This window comes from Labeo rohita, chromosome 22 (genome assembly GCF_022985175.1).
Source record: "Labeo rohita strain BAU-BD-2019 chromosome 22, IGBB_LRoh.1.0, whole genome shotgun sequence".
Classification (NCBI taxonomy): Eukaryota; Metazoa; Chordata; class Actinopteri; order Cypriniformes; family Cyprinidae; genus Labeo; species Labeo rohita.
In genome coordinates this window covers 65,939,458-65,963,609 of record NC_066890.1, presented here as the reverse complement: position 1 = coordinate 65,963,609, position 24,152 = coordinate 65,939,458, and the positions used below count along the sequence as shown (strand labels likewise).

Sequence of the window (24,152 nt, the reverse complement as noted above, 5' to 3'; positions counted from 1 at the left end):
CCTCATAGCCTGTCTTCTTTCAGAAACAGCAAGTACCCACGATGAACATAAAGACAAGTATCGCTTTGTTTACGGTGATGTGTGTTTACGTTGCGCGTCTCACGTGGATGATTATAATATCAAAAGTGAAAGGAGCTCATGGGCGTATCAAATTAAAGATAATGAAGGTTTCATACAGATTGCTTTATCACAGAATATTTGTTTTTGATAAAACTTACTTAGTTTAAACTTAATTTAGTTTAGAAGTAGACAAGCTTTCTATAGATATATCGCTCATGTCTCTGTGTCATGTATTTGCATAGTTTTACTTCATTTTAGTGACGTGTTTTTAAATCACAGAGACCAAAGTGGCAGACTGCGCACCTGTATGTTTTCTCTATTTTATAAAAGCGCAAAGTTTTGTTGTTATTATGAGTAGATACAAACAAAAGTAGACCCTTTACAGATTCAATTGATGTATTGTTCTTATCTGTACGATCAAAAATGACTGGGTAATTGAAGTTTCTTTAGGAGTTATCAGAAAAATCCCCATCATTTATCTTTTATTCTGTGTAGCTTGAATGAGTTTGACCACAAGTTCTTTGGCATCACTACTGCTGAAACGATCACCATGGACCCTCAGCACAAACTTCTGTTGCAGTGCACCTACAGGGCCCTAGAGGATGCTGGGATACCAATGGAAAAGGCCAGTGGAACACGAACAGGAGTATTTTTTGGTAAAATACAATCTAAATATAAGTTAAATAAAAAAATGTCTCGGTTGGAGACGTTGTGTTGAGTGTATGACACTAGAGGTTGCTCTTGGGAGCCCAAACATCTCTGACAACATTGAGAAAAGGCCAGTGAAATTGGGTGTGCAGATTTTGCATAGCTGGCCATGAGAATTACCATACGTAACCGAGACGTTCCCTTTCTGTCGTTCACTCCAGTGTTGTGTCGAGTGTATGACACTGGAGGTCCCTATATGAAACGTCATAGCTGCCAGACTATCCTGTCACGAGTGAACAGGGGCACAGATATTAACAACGTGTTAGAATAAATGCACCTCACCTCTTCGTGACCTTCCAACATCCAAGAACTTGACCTGTCACAGGCTTGAGTTCCTGCGGCCAGGGCCTTTCATCAGTGGAGCAGCTGAGAGCCTTGAGAACGTTGGGACAGTGGCTGTTGACAGATCGTTGACAGAGAGGGCTTGAAGATCTCCCACTCTTTTGACACAAATGAGCGCAGTCAGGAGGGCCATCTTCATAGAGAGGGCACTGAGATCAACTGACTGAAAGGGCTCAAATGGATCTTGCTGTAAGGCCTGAAGGACCACAGACAGATCCCAAGAGGGGATGAGGTGCTGCCTGGGAGGGTTCAACCTCCGGGCACCTCTGAGGAATCTAATGACCAAATTGTGTTTCTCCACAATCTGCCTTCCACTAAGTCATGGTTGGCTGATATAGCTGCCAACTGGACCTTGAGTGTTGAAGCAGACAGGTGCCTATCCAGGCCTCCATGGAGGAAGGATAGCTCAGATTCAGTGCCACATCTCCCTGGGTCCTTACCTTGGGAAGAACACCAGTTCACCAAAATGTGCCATTTCAGGCTGTACAGCCACCAAGTAGAGGGGGCTCTGGCCTGTACAGGGGTGTTTACCACCACAGGTGGAAGGTCTCTGAAGTCCTCTTGGTCACTTGGAGGTTCCAGAGGTCTGAGCGCGGGTGCCAGATTGTGCCCTTCTCCTGAGAAAGGAGATTCTTCCTCAGAAGAATGCGCCAGGGAGGAATTGATAATAGGAACACAAGCTCCGAGAACCAGGTTCTGTTGGGCATAAATGGGGCTACCAAAAGAATCTGTTCCTTGTCCTCCCTGACTTTGCACAGAGTCTGTGCAATGAGGCTCACTGGGGGAAAAGCATATTTGCGTAAATCCCTCGGCCGACTGTGTGCCAGTGTATCTGTACCGAGGGGGGCCGCGGTCAGGCCATACCACAACTGCTCTTCAAGGCCAGAAGCACTGTCAGCAATTCCAGTCAATTGCTGCAGCCTGTCTTGGAAGCATCTGTCGTAACAACGATGCGTTGTGTGATGCTCACACAATGTGTATCTTGGCGCATGCCCATCTCGAGACTCGGGTATGAATCCAGCGGTCTCATATGCATCAGGCCCAGAGGCCCACTGGCAATGAATGGATTCTGGTGAGGCAAACAGATCTACCTGTGCCTGACCAAATCGACTCCAGATCTGCTGGACTGTCTGAGGGAGGAGCGAAACTTGTTGTGAGAGAGAATCGGCCACACAATTGAGTTTGCAGACTTGAGTCTGTGCTGGCGGGTGTCAGTAGCAACATGCGAAAGGAGCGTACACTGCCCTGGTGGTTGATGTATGCCACAGTCGTTGTGTTGTCTGTATGGATCAACACATAGTTGTATGGATCAACACATGCCGCCGACTGAGACTCAGCGCCCACAGAGGCTAGTTCAGATGGGCTGCAGTAACCTACACCTTCACAGCAGGAGCTTCAAACAAAAGTTCAAGCCCATACTGAAACAAGTTATCAAAATCATCTGGAAGGTTGACTGGTAAACACAGGGGGTGAGCGGTCTGTGGGAATTTTATTTAAAAGGAGAGACCGCTGCCCGTGTCGCTGCATTCAGCTCCAAAAAAATCTTCACAGAGGTGTTTGGGCTCCCAAGAACGACCCCTAGTGTTGTACACTCAACACAATGTCGGAGTGAACGACAGAAAGGGAACAGTGACTTTCGGTGTCTTTTGAATCCTACTAAAAAAGTATATATGCACTTACTGTATGGGAAGTGCAACCTCAGATTAAGATGCATTGCAAAACAGCACATCAATTCTCTCAGTAATTCCCTGTTTCACAAAAGGGATCTAACTTGCCCTGACCTCAGTATGTGCTTTTGTGCTTTAATTCCTTTGTGTCACAATACAAATTGCTTAACCTCAGGTTGCACTGCAGTAAGTATACAGTAAACGGCTATTGATAAAAGCACATTGCCAGCTAACATGTCTAATATGTGTTTTGTTTGCTTGTTTTTCAGGCCTAATGAACAGAGACTTTGAGCTAAGAAATTTGAGGCTTAACCCAACATACATAGACCACACCAATAGCACTGGTGCCGCTGTGAGCATAGCTGCCAACCGCATCTCTTACATGTTCAACTTCACTGGCCCCTCACTGTCCATTGACTCTGCCTGCTCCTCATCCCTTGTCGCCCTTCACTTAGCTTGTCAAGCCATAAAACAAGGTAGTCTTCAACAATATGTATGTAAATCCTGGGGATAAACTTACTTGCATATTTTAAGAGGATTTTCCATATATTATATATTATTATATGTGTACTAATATAAAGTGCTGTGCAAAAGACATTAGATGCTTCATGTTTTATTTATTTATTTTTTACTTTAGTGTGCCATTAGAAATATCAATTGTACATTTTCAAACATTTCTTTTGCAATTAGTGAAATATTGAAAAATAGTCCTACAGCAGATAGTATGACCAACACGGAGACAGAAAGTGTAATTCACGGAGACATGATGTAATTCCAAAGACTAAAGCCTAAATGGATGGCATAACTGTGGCAACTTCAAGATGAATGGAACAACCTATCTCCAAACTATCTTATATGTGTGCAAAAAAAAATGTCTGTGAAAAAAAAAAAAAAAACAATACACATATTTGTCCCCATCCATTTATCTGAGACTGGTTATTTGCCTTAGTAAAAATGCTGATGAAGCAAGACAAGCTATAGATGCTTGTCAAACACCGCCCCCCCTCCCCCTCTCCCTCTCCCTCTCCCTCTCCCTCTCCCTCTCCCTCTAAGTTTTGTGGTTATCTGTGTTCCACTCAACAGGAGATTGTGATATGGCCTTGTGTGGTGGTGTGACCTGTATTTTGGAGCCGACCATTTTTGTGGCTCTCTCCAAGGCAAAATTTATCTCCTCCGATGGAATGAGTAAACCATTCTGCAGCAAAGCAAATGGATATGGCAGAGGTGAAGGATGTGGTGTCATTCTATTAAAGCCTCTGAAAAAGTAATAAAAAGATTGTCTCATATAATCACAGCACAATGATAGCAATGTACCAAATAATGAACTACTGCAAGAAACACTCATATTTTGTTTGTATTTTGACAGGCTCTTGAAGACCATGACCATATTTGGGGTATCATCTGCAAAACTGGAGTAAATCAAGATGGCCACACTGTTAGTCCAATCACCAAACCATCCATGGTACAGCAGGAGGAGCTACTTAGAAAAATCTACTCAACAGAGACTGACCTGAATAATGTGCAATACATAGAGGCTCATGGGACTGGGACTCCAGTTGGAGATCCAATAGAGGCAGGTAGTATCTCAAAAGTCATTGCCAAAGCAAGACCTCAGAAGTCAGGGCCACTAATCATTGGATCTGTTAAAGGCAATATTGGACACACAGAATCTGCTGCAGGTGTTGCAGGGCTCATAAAGGTTCTTTTGATGATGCAGCATGAAACCATTGTGCCATCATTGTTCTACTCTGTGGAAAACTCCAGCATAGACATTAAATCTCTCAATATGAAAATCCCTACCACATCAGAAAAATGGATCAGTGACTGTAGAGCAGGGAGGTTTGCAGGAATCAATAACTTTGGGTTTGGTGGAACAAATGCACATGCAATTGTCAGACAATATGTGCAGACAAAAAAAACAAAAGCTCAGCTGATCAGCAAATCCCATCAATATTTTGTGGTTTCTGCAGCCTCTGAAAAATCCATGAAAAACATAATTAAAGATACAGCAGAACAGATCAGAGCAGGGAAAATATCAGATCTACAGGTTTTACTGTACACATCTGCATGTAGAAGAAGTCACTTGAAGCACAAATACAGAAAAGTATTTCAAACATCATCACTGACAGATCTGCAAGAGAAACTCACTGCTGCTGTGGAGAAAAAGCTTGTACCATCAAAGACAGACTCCAAGTTGGTTTTTGTGTTTTGTGGAAATGGTGTGACATATCAGGGTATGTGCAAGCAGCTCCTAAAACAAGAGCCAGTTTTCAGAGAGGAAATTATGAAGATTGAAACTCTGTTACAAAACTACAGAAGTCTGAATCTGATAGAGATGCTGGAAAGTGAATCTGAGAAAAGTACAGAGCCATCTGATCCAAAGATTGTCCAGCCGCTTCTGTTTGCTATTCAGGTCGCTGTTGTCAAACTTCTGAAACACTGGGGCATTAGTCCTGATGCTGTTTTGGGGCACTCTATTGGAGAAGTTGCTGCAGCTCATTGTTCTGGTTTGTTGTCAATTGAGGATGCAGTGAAAGTTATCCACTATCGCAGTTCTTTGCAAAGCACTGTGACGGGAGGGAAGATGCTGGTAGTCAGTAATATGGCTGTTCCTGAAGTCTTGAAAATTCTCCCATCTTATTCGGGAAGGGTTTGGCTGGCTGCTTATAACAGCCCTCAGTCATGCACCCTCTCAGGAGATGCTGATGACATTGACAGGTTGCATCAGAATTTGAGCAACTCAGCCAGTGGAAAAGATCTGTTCCTTCGCATTTTAGATGTACCAGCAGCATACCACAGTCACAAGATGGATCCCATTTTATCCAAAGTGAAAGAAAGCATAGGCTCATTGCAGGCACATCATTTGGAGACAGAATTGTTTTCAACAGTGACAGGTGTTAGTTTGTGTTCCTCAGATTTTATTACTGGTGAATATTGGGCAAAGAATATCAGAAAGCCAGTTGAATTTGAACAAGCTGTAAAGTCTGCAGCTAAAAACAAAAGTAATGTGATATTTGTTGAAATTGGCCCAAGAGGATCTTTGCAGAGGTACATTACTGAGACTCTGGGAAATGGCTTGACTGTTATTCCCTCAGTGCAGCCTGATAAAGATCATGAGACAATACTCGCTGTTGTTTCCAAAGTGTTTGAGTGTGGGGTCAGAGTGGACTGGGAAATGTTCTACAAAGGTTTTGAGACTAAACCAATTCCCTACCCACGATACCAGTTTGATGATGTGAAGACAGATATCTTTGCTTTACCTTTGCAGTCGACTGGTTCCACTGGCAACCATCCAGTAGTGACACGGATGGGTACAGACAGTTTAATGTTCAGCTGTGATGTATCCTCTGAATCAGTGTCCTTCCTGCAGGACCACAAGCAAAGTGGGGTTGCCATAATTCCTGGGGCATTTTATGCAGAATTGGGTTTAACAACCTACATGGCATATGCAAAACCTAAAGTTCCACTAAGTTCTCTGCAGCTCAGCATAACATTCCAGAATCCATTCGTTTTCACCCAGAATTCCCCAGATATAAACATACAGCTGAATCCCTTAGACAGTTTGGCCGACAACACATGTATCTTCAAAATACAGTCTGCTTCTACAGTCTATGCATTTGGCACAGTAGAAGCAAAACCAGGTAGGATGCCTGAAGAGCAGTTCATTTCATTAGACTGTATTTCCAAAAGATGCATATTCCACATGACTACTGAAGAACTTTACAAGCATCTAAGTAATATGGGATTTGAGTATGGATCTGTCTTTAGAAATAAGGCAGATATTTATTGTGGGGAAGAATTTGGAGAGGCTATATCTATTGTGAAGGTCCCAGAGGAATTACTGCCTCAATTACATGACTATCACCTTCATCCTGTGGTCTTGGATTATGTCATCCAACTTGTTCCTGCAACTATACTGCATGATCTATCAACAAGACCCATATATCCTGCACAAATAGGCAGCCTGACTGTATTTGAGCCATTGCAAGAAGAGATGGTTGCATATCTGAGAGCAATACATGTTGGAGAAGATGATTTTTACATTTGTGGCTGCTTAGCCAACAAACAAGGTAGGGTGTTAGTTGAACTCAGGCATATGAAGATCAGAATGCTAGGAAGTCGTTCCCAAGTAGTCAAGGAGTACTTTTTCCACAACAATTTCAGTATCATCTCTGAAGTTGGCACGCTTGATACACAGATTAAGGCACTGGTCTTTTCTGACCAGGTAGGAATTTCTAAAGCTTTGCAACAGTACTTGGACCCAACATCTAGATATGTTTCTTCTTCAAATGGTAACATACTGTTAGAAGATGGAGTTGAACTCCTTTTGTCAAATCTGAAAATTTCAAATGCAAAGGAATGCTTCCAGGATATTTTGTTCATGTGGGGTGATACAAACCTAACCTCTTTCGAATCAGAGAAGGTTTTGGATATTATGGCAGATTTTTGTGAGATTTTCCGAAAGCTTGTCAGTTATCTCAAGGCACTTAAATTCCTAGGTGATATCAGAGTAGTAACTTACAGTTTGTCTGGGAGCAAAGTGGACCACATAAACCCTGGGTTTGTTCTGTCAGGCATGTTAAGAGCATGTGCGGCTGAATTGCCAGAGCTTAACTTCCAGCTGATTGACATGGGCTCTGCCACTATGAAAGACATCAAAGCTTTGGTTCAGGTCCTCAGATCATACCCCTGTAACAGATATCCAGAGCTAGTAGTGGAGGAGGGCAACATTTTCAAACCCGAAATCACCCACACACCTTTGCCAACCATGGCAATCTCTTCCAGAAATCTCAACATGTTGGATGAAGAAGTCTTCATCTTGCAAACATCAGACCCATACATAATGACAAATGTGTCAGCGACTCAAATGGATAGTTCCATTAAACCGATTCAAGAAAAAAATATTGAGCTTTTTCTCAGTAAAATCTGTGTTCATTCATCAGATTACTTTCCAGTCAGCATTTCTGAACTGAATTATGGTAAGACATTGTACTGGAACAAGCACACAAATGAAAACCATAAGCTCTTGGCCCTTGACTTCAGTGGCACTGTCACAGCTGTGGGTAAAAATGTCAGCAAATTTAAAGTTGGTGATCAAGTTGTGTCTTGTTACCCTGTGGCTGCCACCACTAAAGTAGTTCTCCCAGCAGCTGTTTGCTGTAAAGCAAAAAGGCTTTCGTTCCTGAATGAAATCCCTTGTGTCTCTTATATGGTACTGGCTTGGAAGATCTTCCATGAGGCTTTACCTAAATCTAAACAGCAAAGAAAACTGGGTATTTTTTCCACTTTCCCTGACTCAGCTTTGATGACTGTTTTAATTGCCATTGCAAACAGATCAGGTTGGAATGTCCGAGTGAGCACGCAGGCTGATCAGCTGTCTTGTGATTTTAGTGATGTTGTGGGAGCTGTTTTTCTACCTCCTTACAATGTAGAAACCGCTGAAATAGTTAGCAGTGTTAGAGGCATCAAAGACATTGTTCTTGTCTATGACAACCAGCTAGAATTTCCATTCAGTACTATAAGATTCCAAGGTACAAATGAGGAAGTCCGCTTCCATGCTCTTCTCATATCCCAAATAATGCAAAAAGGGTCTCTGCAAATTCAAATGCCACAAATCTACAATTGGCTAAAATCCATGCATTTGGACAGAAAGTCTTTTTCACTGGACACAACAGCCATTCAAAGGGTGAAATCTCAAGACACTAATCTTCAGTCAGTAAAAGAATCTGAATCATACTTCAGATGCCAGATATTACCCATTATAGTCCTGAACAGTGAAGCCAAGAACCAGCTGTCAGAAATTCCAGTGATACCCAAAGGCGGTCTATTCCAGAAAAATGCAGTCTATATTGTCACAGGTGGTCTAACAGGGTTGGGCTTTGAGACTGTAAAGTTCATCGCCCGGAAAGGAGGAGGAAACATTGTCATTCTGTCTAGGAGTAATCCAAACTCTCAGATGCAACAAGATATAAGTCAAGTCAGTAGCCTTTGGGGTTCTGTCATTAAGTCTCTGCAATGTGATGTTTCTGTGTCCAAGCAAGTGGACCAGACAATTGTTAATATTGGAAAACTATTTCCATCCAGTCCTATCAAAGGGGTATTTCACAGTGCAGTTGTCCTGCATGATGGGATCATTGAGCGTCTTGACAGATCCCTTTATGAGAAAGTTTTGAGGCCAAAAGTAAATGGCGTGATTAACCTTCACCGTGCTACCATACAGTGCAATTTGGATTACTTTGTGTGCTATTCCTCAATCTCTGCCTTCATTGGCAGTGCTTTACAAACAAATTATGCTGCAGCTAATACATTCATGGACAATTTCTGTCAGTATCGCAGAAACATTGGGCTTTCTGGACAGTCCATTAATTGGGGGGCTTTGAATCTTGGTCTTTTGTTGAACAAAGTCCACATCCAAATGCTTCTGGAGGCAAGGGGACTCATGCTTTTGGAGATTACAGAAATCCATGAAAGTCTTGAGCAGTGCCTCTTGATCAACAAACCTCAACAGGCTGTATGCAAATTCAATTTTAAAAGCAACTGGAATAACATTTTCAGTCAGAACAAATCACTAAAGATGCGGTTGTTCAAATTAGGAGAGGAAGCCATAATTACAAATGGACTGAACATGTCTAGCGCTGAGCAGCCCATGACATCATTCTCATCACCTGATTATCTGAGGTCCACGATAAGTGAAACGACTGGTGTTGAGATGGACAAGCTGAATGATGATGTTCATCTTTTCGATTTAGGCATTGACTCAATGTTAGCCATGACTCTGCAGAATCTTATCTTCAATGATAGAGGTGTGAAAGTCCCTCTAGTGACTCTGCTGGATCCAAATAGCACACTGGCAACTCTCATTACAATTCTGGAGGATAAGTGTGTAGAATCAGAGTGAATAGGAAAGCAATTCCACATACTTGTGATCTGTAATTTGTATTTCTCTAAAGCAGTCTTGTAGTCTCAAAAAAGGACTTTCTTGGGAATTCATGACATTTTGATGTGAAATGAGGTATAGTTAGTACTATAATACTTAAACAATGTAGTGAACTCATATTAATTAATTAAGTTAATCAAGTTAATATTGGCAGATATTCCAAAATACTAAATGTCAGTAAATCCCCTCCATACTAGAGAGGTAACTCTAACTACTCTGTGTTAACACCACATATCATTAAAGGTGCAGCATATAATATTGACAGTTTGCAGTTGAAATAGGAACTGCAGTCCAAATTCAAAATATTGGAGAGAGCCATTTCACCCACTCTCTACTCAGACTTGACACTCACGTGGGTTTGCCAGATTGAGGACATGCAATGAGCCTTGCACTGTAATTTGATGTGTTGATTTAATGTTTTAATCTTCCTCTGCTCATAGAGCATTGTGCAGTATGTAATATTGGCAGCAAGTGGTTGAAATGGGTACTGCAACTCCGCCCCGGAACCTGCCCGGAATTTACATTTCAGAGAAGAATTACTGGCTATAGCATTATATTTCAGTGAAACAGCTATGCAAACATAACATGTTTCCTAAATATCTACAAACATATAATTTCTTTTAATTTTTATTTTTATTTTTTTTGGCTTAGGAACACAGTAAAAAACTTACATACAGCACCTTTAACATAGCAAATTGAGGTTCACCAGATAAAGACTTAACATGGTTCATTGTTTTAGCATGGTTTTAATTTAGTTTTTGAGATTACACTAGGTTCAAACATGCATTCAGCACTTCTCTTCAGTTTGCAAATTGCTTACTGTATCTATTTTAATGTACTTGAAACCAAAGCTGTATAAACAGTACTGACATACTGCTGAGGATTAAGATTTGGTTTTATTGTTGTTGCTGTTGTTGTTGTTGTTGTTTTATCTAGCTAAAGAGATCATGACAAACCTATTTTTTGTTTCTTTGTTTTGTTTTTGTTTTTAAGTTGGGGCAGAGATAATAGCAAATATTAAACAATATCTTTGAAGGAATGAAATAAATTTTATAAGTGATTTATGCTTTGTATGGTGAATGATGTTTAAACTTTAAAGTACTGTCTACAATGACAATTGTAAAGATATGTTAATGGATTATTCTGTACATTTACCTTATCTATAGATTGAGACTTTTTGCAGTAAATCCAAGTATCATGATATTTTACAAAGCAAATGTTGAATAAATGGTGCAAAATGAGATGTAAATTTGATATGATCATTTATCAGTAAAACTACAATGAAAAGAGTAACTGTAATTGTATATGATGTGTGGGTATATATGTAGCAATCTTGTAACCCAAGGCAAATATCTGAGAAATAAAGAAATAGCCATTGAATGAATCTGATTGGCTGATGCACATTCTAAGGTGTGCAATTTTCTTCAGGGAAACACAACAAATATAGTTCCAGGAAGCTCTTGACCACATTACATGCCTGTATCATTTCGCCAAATGATTTCAGTTATTTCCACTGATCTAAGATTAGTGGTTATTTCAAAGGTCTTACAACAGCTAACTAAAACCCACAACAACACTGCCCAAACACATAAATATATTAAATTATGCAATAGGATAAAAATGGCAAAACATTTCCACAAACATGTAAATTGTACATAATGCAGTTTTTAAAATAACTTATAAATTATAAACATTCTATTTGTTAAAATATATGCATTTACACAGTGGCTATCATAACAGATGAATTTAAACATGCATTAAATAATTAAGACTAACAGGTAAAGTACAATATGTACAGTATAACGAGTAGTGTAATATTTTGTCAAATGCTCTTCTCTAGTCTTCATTACTCTAGTGAACTAACAAGCTGTGGACACTGATGACTTGCCTGAAGTAAATGAATGCTACGTGACGTTTTATTTCCATGCTGTTTTGTTGACGTTTTTCCGTGGCTGAAACACTGTTTGAGTGATAACATGAGGCGTAAGGTGTTGATTCATTTTTATTCGCATATTCGCAGTTATTATGTACGTAAATCACCCTTACAGGTGCACACATGGAAACATTAACGTGTTAATGTTGTTAGCGCTACTCTGACGATTTTATCAGTAAATTAGTTTAACAACTTAAAAGATGCATGACATTTCTCACAAGACAGGTAACAATGGCGCTGTTCGTGAAGAAAATGAACTTAAAGTTTCATATTCTCCGGTCAATTTTGCAAGGCCCCCCTATGCCTGACATTTCCTCTAAAGATGTTTATTTTTAAACGTTGTTATTAACCAAAACATTTGTTTTGCCTTTTTATTCTTCTACTGCATGTTATAAAAAAAAAAAAAAAAAACTCAAAATATATACAGATTTAAAGCTCCTGAATTCTTTAATTCAGATATTCTTTACAATGTCAGAGTACTTTTCTACTGTTTGTAGCCATTATAAAATAAAACATGCAAATGAAAAATACAGCAAATACATTCTAAATAACATTCTAACACAGAATCTCAGCTCTGCTTGAGTCATGATATCATAAAGGAATTTAGAACGTTCGGCGGGACTATATAAAGCGCGAAACTCACTGCTCACTTTGTGGCGAGTTAGGAGTGTGTTATCAACAGTGTTGACCGTGAGTTTGCAGTTGTTGATAGCGTTTTACTGTGTTATTATGGGACAGCGAGTATCTCGTAGAGAGAAAGCGGAGAGAGGAGGTGAGTGTGTGGACGGGGTCAATCCCCGTACAACACTGACACCCACCGACCACACGGCGGAGCTCCATCCTCGTCCTGACGAGACGCCTGTGGGTACCGGTGATGGAGGCGGGCAGGAGAGGAAGGAGAGAGGGGGAGACAAGTCAAAGAAGAAGAGGCAGAAAAAGAGGAGGTTTAGGAGGTTTGCCTCTTTCTTCTGTTGTTTGTCTCACCCCAAGTCCACCAAAGCTCAGGGTGAGCAGGTGGAGCAGGGTGAGGAGGACCAGGGCACTGATGGGACCCCATCCAGGAGCTGTACTGATGGTAAATAATGAGCTCTGAACATAAAAAAAATCTCTCAGTCATTTACACACACATATAAAAACCCACATCATCATTATCAAACATTATACAAATGCAGAACAACGATGACTCATTCCACTACAAGTGTTATGGTTAACATGGTTTGAAGAAATGTAATATTTCAAGATTTCAAGTTATTAAAATAACCCTTAAATAAAGAATTTGTATGAGTATTTTATACTTTATTGATATTAGTTGATTAAAGCAAGCCTTTGGTTGATATTGTTCTCTTTAGATCAGACTTCTCTACAGGACGTCACCTGTTCTGTAGAGGACAATGATCATCAGGAAGCTCCTTCCAGTGCTCCTGAACCGCCCCCTACTGCCGAGGACCAGCAAATGGAGGACGTCCAGCCTCAAGATCAGGACAGTCCAGACAGTCTGTCAGCAGATGACAGTCCATCACATCTGCTGAGACATCTGGACTGTGACAAGATCATGAGGGACGAGGGAGGTTTGTCATTACCCAAAAATATAACACACACATTGTACAAATATCATTTTTGTACCCAAAATGCTTTAAATAATGCAGCTGTAACTACTGTAACACTTTTTTACTTTATACGTGAACATTTGTAATATATTATAATTACTCTAATACTGCAAGACACTGATTTAGTAAATAATAATAAAACTTAAAAATAAAAATAAGACTATAATTACTTATTTTAATAGACCCCATTTGCTGGACATATGCCATCGGCGAGAAGTTGGGGGAAGGAGGATGCGGCTCTGTCTTTGCAGGGACCCGTGTTGAAGACGGCCTTCAGGTGGCTGTGAAATTCACAGAGAAGGGAGAAGATGAGCCATACCTCAGCCTTGTAAGTAGACTGTGCTTTCTCTGTCATCTCCTCTTGATCACTGTTTGCAATTTATAACATTTTAGATTCATGTAAAACACTGAGTACAGATATTTTAATAGACAAACAGACTGAGCTAAATCCTTATTTGAGAAACCTCATCCACCTTACCATCAAAAAAATCTGTGTTTATTCCAGCCTGACCATCCTAGTCCAGTCCCAGCAGAGGTGGCTTTGACAGTCATGGCCAATCAAGGCCCCCGCTGTCGCCACATCATTGAGCTGCTGGACTGGCAGGACAATCCCTGACCACTACATCATGGTCTTAGAGCGTCCCTCGCCATGCATGGATATGCATGATTTTTTTGAACATCACGGGGACCTCTTTACTGAGGCGTTGGTGCGCCATTTCATGCGGCAGGCAATTGAAGCTGCTGTTGTTTGCTGTTCCCGGGGGGTCTTCCATCGGGACATAAAAATGTCCAACCTCCTGGTCAACACTGAGACCATGGAGGTCAAACTAATTGATTTCGGTGTTGGGGACCTCCTAAAAAGCTCACCTTACATCTTCTTCAGTGGTATGTATTATCTCTCAAACATGTAGTTTGGGACTTAAACTCTAGTGACCAGTTACAGCATGTCTTAATCAGACTGAACACAGCAAGATCTTAATATAGTCAAAACATTCTCTAAAGAAGAAAGCCAATCGTAATGTTATTTTTGTTGACTAAAATGAAATGCCATTTCAGTCAGAATATAGTGAGAAAAGTGGTAAAGCAAACTTAGACATGTGACAAACTACTTTCTTCCAGGGACAGCAAATTTCTGCCCTCCCGAGTACTTCACAAAGGGCGAGTACCACGGGAAGCAGGCAACGGTGTGGTCACTGGGGGTCCTGCTTTTCAACATGATGACCAACCGTTATCCATACAGCAGCGACATAAAATTAATGGACGCCAATGTCTGGACTGAGCCGGACTTCTCGGATGGTAAGAACTTCATCATGCAAAACACAGAAAACAGGGGCTTCATAAATAATGACCTTATGGATCATTTAGGAATCTCTCACAGTTTATAGAGCATGTGTGAAGTTGAAGGAAATAATGAGAGATTTCTCTCATTTTTCTGTGCAGAATGCTGCCGTTTTATTCATGGTTGCTTGAAAAGCAACCCGGAGCAGAGAGTCCATCTGGAGGAGATGCTCTCCCATGACTGGTTCAAGGTAAGTCTAAGACAAGCTAAATTGATTTTCAAGATTTATTGGCATTTGTTTGATTGTTTATTTTTTGTCTTTTTGTTGATTTGGTTTGATCAGAATACCTACTGCAACTGTCATATAATCAATCATATATACTGCACAGATGTTATTTTGTATTTTTGTACCATATGAAGCATGTTTGTATAATGTTTCAGGTCATGTAGGTCATGGTGAGGTCAGTCTTGCGTCTGGCGGGCTGACACAGGTGGCTCCTCCATCCCTCCAGCCTTTGCGTCTTGCGGGGCTGGCAGGCCTTGGTTGCGTCTGGCGCCTTGGCTTGAGGTAGTAGTTTCAGCGTCTTGCTGAACTACATGCCTAGGGATGTGTACATACTGTAAATAGTTAGTTTAGATTTAGTTAGTTAGTTCTCCATCTCTCCAGCCTTAGCGTCTTGCGGGGCTGGCAGGCCTTGGTTGCGTCTGGCGCCTTGGCTTGAGGCAGTAGTTCTTGCGTCTTGCAGAACTACTCGCCTAGGGATGTGAGTTGTAAATAGTTAGTTTAGTTTTAGTTAGTTAGTTCTCCATCTCTCCAGCCTTTGCGTCTTGCGGGGCTGGCAGGCCTTGGTTGCGTCTGGCGCCTTGGCTTGAGGCAGTAGTTCTTGCGTCTTGCGGAACTACTCGCCTAGGGATGTGAGTTTTAAATAATTTAGTTTTAGTTAGTTAAATCCAATCATATTATCAACAGTGGAGTCACCCAGAGCATGCCAGAGCTCTCTGTCAAGCCCGCTTCACAAGATCCTCTCACTGCCACTCCAGAGGTTCCTGCCACTGGCGTCCAGATCCCAGAGATCTGTGTCATGGATCCATCAGGGGTTTCAGTCATGGACACAGAGCTCTTTTATTCAGCGGCCTTCGATCCAGAAAAGACTGTGATGGCCATGATAAAGGGTTCCTGTCACTGCTGCAGCAGAAGCTGCTGAGGCTCCACAGAGGTTCCTCACTTGATAGTCCCAGGTGACCCATTTCACATCTTCGCTGGTCCCTGAGATCCCTCACACTGCGGATCCAAAGGTTCTTGCCATGGGCAGCTGGGTCCAGAGATCCTATCAGGGCCGCTTCTAGAAATCAATGTGAATGCCGCCCTAAATGCTGCTGCTCCAGGATCTGCTGAGGTCAGTGAGGTCAGTGAGGTCAGCGAGGTCAGAGTAACAGGCACGACATGTCACGCGACAGGGTACCTTTCCAGAGCTGAAGGTCCTGGCCTGAAGGTTCCTGCTGCTGCTGCAACCCCAGAACCTGCTATGGTTCCAGAGCTCTGTGTCATGACAGCTCAAGTTGCAAAACTTCCCAGAGGTTTCTGATACAGTTGGGTCACACTGACACCCACCATGTCCACCACAAAGGTTCTTCTCATAAAGAACAGAAAGAAGTTCCAGTTAAGGCCGCCCCAGTGTTTGCGGTCGTAGCCTCAGCCAGAGCTGGTGTTAAAGGCAGCTTCAGTCCCAGAGCTCCTCTCTCAACCTCCCTGGTCCCAGAGGTTCCTGCTAAAGCCGCTCTGGTCTGAGAAGATCCTCTCACAGCAACAGTGTTTCCTGTCACTGCTGTGATTCATCCATAAATACATTACACCTGTGTGTCACAATAAAAATACTATGTGATTGTGAAAATACACAAAAATGTGTTGTTTTAATGGGAAAACATAATCTGGAAATAATAACTATTCTTATGATGCTTATGCTTTGAATAATAATCTCATTAGGTAAGTAATACCAGGTAAGTTGTTAACCTTATGCATGCCTTATTTTGAAGTAACAGAAGAACAAGTTCACTTTCACTAATTATTTTCTATAGTTCACTGATTTTAAATGTTTGACTACAATATTATTTTTAAAACCTGTTAAATTAAATAAAATAAAAAACATAAACCAATAAAAATAATTAAACAGTGGTGATTTGGGGCAATTTGGTGTCACAGTAGGCCCATATGCCTGGAAAACTCCAACCCCTTATAACGATTAGTAGAAGGTTTCTAAATGGGTAATTTTTCCAGCTGTGCTAAATGGCAATTACAAATAGCAGATCATTATTTTTTGCACATATCATTCACCCAGAATCTGCAAAATGTTAATTATTTACCAAAATAAGGGGCATTGATGTTTAGTACTGACCATAAGAAGTTCCATTTAATCACTTTCATTGATGGTAAAACTCAATGTGTGGCATCGATGAGAATGCACAAAGTTCATTTAATCACTTTATTGATGGTTACTATAAGAAGGAATAACAACAACATTGACATCAGTTGCAAATCTAAATCATCACTAATATATTGCAACAACAAATTCCTCTTATCAAACAATCATAAAGTACCAAAGTTTCAACAATATCAAATGATACAATATTCAAATATACAAACAATATCCATGGATATAAAGATTAAAATTCCTCAATCAACATTCTGTACAAACAATTCATCTAGCACAAACAATAAATATCTCTTCTTGTGAAAAACAAAGTGGCAACTTACACTAACTGTTAGCTTGTGCATAGTTCACATAACAAAATAAGCCTGTCAAGGTTAAAAATAACTTAAGATAATATAACTGCAGTTAGATTTAGGCAAGCAATTGGTTTGCACAATTCCTCTATGTCCTTATTCACCAAAGCTAGAGGACTTCTTGGCCAATATTCTGGCTGCAGTTCCCTCCTCAGCTGAAGGACTTTGATAAACCACTTAGTCTGCCCCATAAATTGAAGTTGAATAAACCAAATCCCTAAAAGTGTCATCCATGCTGGATTATTCAGTGAATCCACATAACACCAATCTTGGGAGTTAGTTAGTTCTTGGATTTCTGCAATTCGGGTTCCAACAAATACCTTGAAATTACATGAATCAGACTGAATCTCAAATTAGGACTGTTGTAGAGTCTGTCCAGAGATAGATCGTAGATACCTTGATAGTTGACCAAGTTGGGCTCCTGAAAGTGCTGCACATAATTCCAGCTCATAGTGATAAGGGAGGATTTTGGTGTATATGACTTGTACATCAAAATGTCTGACTAACACAGCCACCGAAGCCCTAAAGCTGGTTCTTGGGGATCCATATCACTTTAGTTAAGGCAGTGTTCACCACTCTTAGATAATACCTCCTTGGGCAAGTGCTGAATGATTTCTGTAGCATTATTAGCCCATTGTCTGAACTTGAAACCTCTGTCTGCAAGTAGCGTCCTCATTTTGTCAACCAGAGCTTGAGCTGTCTCAACTGAAGAAAAACTCTGTAACCAATTGTCAACATAGAAGAGCTGTTGTACAGCTTTATATACATCCTCTGACTGACGTTATTCCATTAGATGCTTCTGCAGTGCATGAGTAGCACAACACAGTGAACAGGTTGTATCAAAAGGAAGTACTTGCCACTCATATACACTGGGTCGAGCTTCTTTTAGAAGATCACGCCACAGGAATCTCAAGATTGGCTTATCTGCTGATAACAGCCTCACCTGGTGAAACATCCCTTTAATATCACTACTTTTAGCGAAGGCATGCTCTCTGAAACGCAGCAGAATGCCCAAAAGGGTCAAGTTAAGGCTGCCCCAGAGAAAAACAGCATAAACCAGGATTCTTTGAGACATTCTGCCCAATTGATTGCATGTCCTGCATGTTCAAGTTTGGAAATCTCCGCATTATAGGCAGCAGCACATTCTGGATATTTGAGAAGGCGCTTCTCGGGAAGACTGCTTCAGCGGGTGCTGACAGAGTTGGCATGTTCTTTACATGCAACAAAGGAGTGGCATATCTCAGAATTCCACCCACTTCTACTCTGACTGTTTTAGCTTGCAGGAGGTCCATGGCCTCTTGATCCTGCTTAGATCTAGTAACCAGTTTTTCACTTCTATATGGCAATACATCCAGTTGCCACAATTTTCTACTTGATGGTAGATTTCAGATGATTCAGAAACATTAGAAGTGAATAGACTGGAAGTTACATCACCAGTTTGTGGAAGACTTCTGACTGGAACCTGTAGTGTCCATCCTATCCTCGTCTTCACTGCTACAGGACCCCCAAGTCATCCTAGTCTCACTGGTTGAACAGGAGTTATCAAATGTGGGTTATCTGACCCAGTCAATATGAGAAGTCTGACATTATTCAAATGTGAGAAACACGTTCCTTGGGCTCAGTTAAAACAGTGCACCCCTCCTTTTTTATGATAATAAAATAAGTTCAGTGAATTTTGTTTATATCTTTTGGTTACTTGTAGGGAATGAAATGACAAAATGAAACAAGTTAAAATCATTAAATTTTTATTCAAAAATAAATGTGTTGAAATTACACTGTGACTTAAAATATAACACCTTTTTTCAAGATAATGCTTGTTTATGAACACTTTAAGTATGTTTGCAGGGTAAAGTGAGGGACATTTTAGCTCTTAGAAATGTAAATATTACAATAACTGTGCATTCAGAACATTTATTAATTGAGATGAGAATAGAAGGACATTTGGCCTTTGTGTGAATAATTCGGTCAAAATGAACCCCATCAGACCCTGCGTCCACTGAAATGGACATCACATGATTTTTTGTTTAAAGCAATAAAATGTTATGTTTTTAAAATATGAGCAATGCCTGGTCACTGATTGGTCCCTAATCAACCAATCACAATGAAGATCTGACTCCTAACTTAATCTGATTGAGCTACAGGCATCACAAAAGAAAGACATGATAACCAACTAGACAGGAAGACGAGGAACCCCACATTTTACCTTTTATATGCAGAGTTATGTTAATGGTAGCCTCATCAACTTGCATCGGTTGTAAAATTAAGTCTATAAAATGATAAAATTCTAAGTTATTTTGAAGATCATTCAGAATTGCAGAACACATTTTTTTTTATTATTATTATTATTATTTACTGTACATCGCAATGGACATCAGGTCTTAGCAGGAACTCATGAATTAATTGTATAACAGGTTGAGAAATTTGTGGAAGCATTTCAAAGCTAAATACAGAGCTACAAATTCTAATGTTAATGTTTTATGAATATTGACGTTAATTAATGAAATTAATATTAATATGATTTAATTTATGTCTTCAAAGTGACTATAACCTGTAGATCAAGTTTTCATTGGTTTTACTGAGAAACAACCGTAGTGTATGTGAGATCAGTGAATAAACAGCAACACACACTCACACCACCTCCACACACACTGATGCCTTGATGCTATAATGCACACAGTCATATATTTATCAAAACAATCAGCAAGTACACATAAACCCATTCACATACACGCAGAGACATTTATACATATACTCAGATTCACCCACTTCAAACAAACAAACAAACAAACAAACAAAAAGAATCAAACAAGTTTTTTTAAGACTTCATATCTTTTTACTTTTTTTCCCCACATTGTTACGGCATTGTTCATTCTTACAGTATGTGTTCTTTTCAAAATCGTAAAACACTAGTTCAACTATAGTGCACAAACTCTACTTATTATGTATGGTTAAAATATGAGGATTTTTATTTTTAATCTTCAGTCCTGGCGTCCATTGTAGTGGACATGAAAAAAAAATCTAATAAAAAATGAGTTGACACAATTTTTTTTTTTTTTTTTTTTTTTTTTCATTAGACTCATTTATATGTTGGAGAAGAGCAAAAATCAAGAGGACAAAAATGTTCAGTGAAAAAAAATTAGGTCTGAAAGGGTTAAAGAAGAAGATCCTGAGCTGGACCAATATATTTGTCTTGTAGTGTAACAAACCCTTCTTCAGATAAAATGATTAAATCATAGAAATTGTAACTTTTTTGAAAGTTTCCAAGCTGAAATGATACCTGTATAAGACACAAGACATTTGAAGTGGAATACAAAATATTAAAATATATTGTTTGAGAGTGTAGAGTTTCAACCCTTAAACATAAGTGTTTTTTTGTGGCTCATGGCTATAAAGTTTATAATTTATCATCAATGAGATTAGGTCTTTAAACTGCGAACCAAATAATGTAAAAAATATTATTAGATTATAAAGATATCATAAAAATAAATCTCATCAATCGTATTTTTTAGACATTTTATACCTATTTTCAGGTATTTTTTAGACTCAAACTTAATATGTCCAATTTTTAAAATTAGAAAAACACAAACTTTTTTTTTTTTTTTTTGCATTTTAATAGTGACACAAGAATGTGCTTTATGAACTAATACACTCGTTTTTTTAATCACATTTGCATTTTAATCTAATTTATAAATAGTTTCTAAACCTAAACATTACATTTTGTCATTTTTCAGCACATAATTTGAACATATACATTGTGTTTTTCAACAATACATTACACTCTGAGTTTCTGTCAACTCTTTTATTATTTGTTTGTCGTGTTCTATGTAAATATCTATGTATCAGACAGCAGTGTGTGAGCACGACTTTTATTTTGGCGTGGTGATGTGACGTCATGAAGACGCGCCGCGCTTCTGCATCAGCTGTGATTTGACTGAAGAAAGGTTTGTGTTTAAAGCATTTAAGGTGTACGTTTTACGAGCGATACAGAATTAATTGTTTATTATTTACCGTAACATATTAATGCTTTATTTAAAAGTTATTAAAGTTATTTCTGTGAGTGAAGCGCATCTACACACCAGTAACACAAAAGGTGAGTCTCATATTTCACTCCGTATATCGTGAATCAGTTTATCATAAACATCTATTCAGTCACTGGAGAAACTGAGCGTTTTAAACGCCGAGTCAATTGAGTCAAATGATTCACAAAATGAGTCGCTGACGTCACCTGCTGGTCAAAAGCGTTTAATTCAACACAAACGTGTTTAATGAAAAATTAAACCAGGATTGAAGTGCAGTCTATTAAATGTGATCAGCAAATCATTAGATAACAAACATAAATCATAACTACCTAAATGTGAACTTTCATTATAAATAGTGTTATTTTATTAATGTTATAATGCTAGTTTTGAGTGTCTAAACAGGTGATTTAGGTCCATGAACTCTCACTCTGACTGACTACTGAACTAGAGCTGATTGAGACACCCAGAGATGTAGTTTGGGTTTATTTCTCTTTCTGTTATTCTCATCTTCAACAGAACTGAGTGTCCAAAAATACCTGCTGAAGCAACCGAGATCCACGTGACACACAAAGATGCCACTTATTAGAGAGGAGTGTGAAGACGCTGAAACTGAAGAAGTGTTAAGAGTCAAACATGAAGATACTGAGGATCAAATAATTAAAGAGGAGAGTGAAGACATCAGGATTGAAGACGTATTCAGTCTAAAAGATACTGAGGAACAAACAGGTTAGTTTCATTCTCAAAGCTGAACTCATTTGGTCCTTATACAAATGTCCAGCTCTACAGAAATGAAAGATAATTCTGAAATATGTTGTATGGGCATCTTAATTAAAGTGATTTTATTTGACATAAAGCCGACATGTTGAGATCACATGACCAGACAAATACTAATGCTGCCTTCACGTGATCCTGAGAAGATCCTTCATGTTGGTCATTTGTTATGACGTGTCACACAATAAATTAATATATTAATATAAAGTAATAATGCAGAAATTATCTAAACACATTTAGATGAAACCCAATATCTTTTTCTGAATTGAAAACAATGATAAACCATTAATTTCTATCAATTAATTATGCTAAAGTATCTAAAAAAATATTTTGTGTAAGGCAAACCTTGAAATGTGAGTCAAGGGTGTAGATTTGGTTTGAATTGGGTCTTAGACATTAGTAAGTCAGCTGTTCACTTAGTGATAGAACGGTCCATTCATTGGTCTGAACAAGAAGCTGACATTTTCAAAAATATATTTGACTTAACCTAGTTAACAGATTAACAAAATGAAAGAAAAAGACTGAGTGAAAAGTATATGAGTTTGGCTTATTTTTGTGTGGCGCGATGCTCTACGAAAGAAAACCAAGGTGACTAAAATAACAGTAAACACACTGCAGTTTTGAATGATCTGAATGACCAAAATGATATAAAGGGTTTAACTGCCAGCTTAAAGGCTCTTTGGATATGACCTAAAGAAAGTTAGCAATATTGTGAAGGGCAGCGTTTCTCAACTCTGGCCCTCAAGGTCCCCATTTCTGCAAACTTAAGCATTCAATTAGAGCTTTCTGCCTTTTAGCATTCAAATAATGCAGAAGACTTTGATTAGCATGATCAGGTGTGTTTGATTAGAGTTGGTGCTAAATTCAGAAGGAAAGGGGGTTTCAAGGGCCTAAGGGACAAGTAGGACAGTGGCTCCTCAGAGCAGGTTTGGACACCTCTGGTACAGGATCAAGTGTACATGTTGTTGATGTTGATGCATTATGTACCTAAATGTTTTGATGTCTGTTGTGCCATTTAAACTGGGGATAACTTTAGTTTGTTTTTTTCACCTTAGACCTAATAGCATTGAAAAACGAGACAGAAGTACTCAATAACATTGAAGAGAAAGATCAACACAAGAATCATCATGATTCCACAACTGGAAAAAAGTCATTTAGGTGTTCACAGACTGAAAAGATTTGCACACGAAAAAAAGCTGAAAAGACTGGAATAACTAGAAGGGATTTCACTTGCTTTCAGTTTGAAAAGAGTTTCAGTCAACAAGGAAACCTTAAAGACCACATTGGGGAAACCCATTTCAGTTGCCAATACTGTGGAAAAAGTTTCACTCATAAAGGAAGCTTTGACAGGCATGTAAGAATTCACACTGGAGAAAAGCCTTACACCTGCAAACAGTGTGGAAAAAGTTTTGGTCAACAATGGAACCTTGCAGCCCACCGGAGAATACACAATGGAGAGAAGCCTTACACCTGCAAACAGTGTGGAAAAAGTTTTACTAATAAAGGAAGCCTTGACTGGCACATGACTGTTCACACTGGAGAGAGGCCTTGCACCTGCAAACAGTGTGGAAAAAGATTTAATAATAAAGAAAGCCTTAACTGGCACATGACTGTTCACACTGGTGAGAAGCCTTACACCTGCCCTCAGTGTGGAAAGAGTTTCCATCAGCTTGGAAACCTTAACACCCACATGAGAATTCACACTGGAGAGAAGCCTTATACCTGTCAACTGTGTGAAAAAAGTTTCACTCATAAAGGAAGCCTTAACTGGCACATGAGAATTCACACCACATAAAACTCTTACACCTGCCCCCTGAAAAGCGAGTAGAATTGTAAAAGATTAATCAATACCAAGTTACATTTTGTGAATGGGCTTGTTAGCACACTGTATGGTTGATGTGGCTTAAGTTACCTCTGTCTCTGACTGTATTCATGAAGATCAGAGCTATGTCATTAGTTTTATTTTTTAAGAAGTAATAAAATTGTGCTTCTGAATTTTACAGGCGGTCAGCATTTTGGGGTTAAAAATAACAAGCTCTCTGTGAAT

The 24,152-nt window shown here is 39.3% G+C and overlaps 2 protein-coding genes and 1 pseudogene across 2 annotated transcripts in view; all 3 read left to right on the top strand.

Annotated features, from left to right (window-relative positions):
• Positions 1-11,066, top strand: part of LOC127153499 (uncharacterized) — a 29,855-nt gene extending 18,789 nt beyond the window's left edge. The window contains exons 4-7 of the mRNA XM_051094575.1: positions 556-716; positions 3,047-3,253; positions 3,861-4,040; positions 4,142-11,066. Coding sequence (XP_050950532.1) covers positions 556-716; positions 3,047-3,253; positions 3,861-4,040; positions 4,142-9,675 — 6,082 coding nt within the window. The 3' untranslated portion in view covers positions 9,676-11,066. The remainder of the gene's footprint in view (positions 1-555; positions 717-3,046; positions 3,254-3,860; positions 4,041-4,141) is intronic.
• Positions 11,067-12,293: 1,227 nt separating this feature from the next.
• On the top strand, positions 12,294-21,946 carry LOC127153489 (serine/threonine-protein kinase pim-2-like; annotated as a pseudogene).
• Positions 21,211-24,152, top strand: part of LOC127153488 (gastrula zinc finger protein XlCGF57.1) — a 48,598-nt gene continuing 45,656 nt past the window's right edge. Inside the window, exon 1 of the mRNA XM_051094549.1 lies at positions 21,211-21,405. The gene's annotated coding sequence lies outside the window, so the exon portion shown is untranslated. The remainder of the gene's footprint in view (positions 21,406-24,152) is intronic.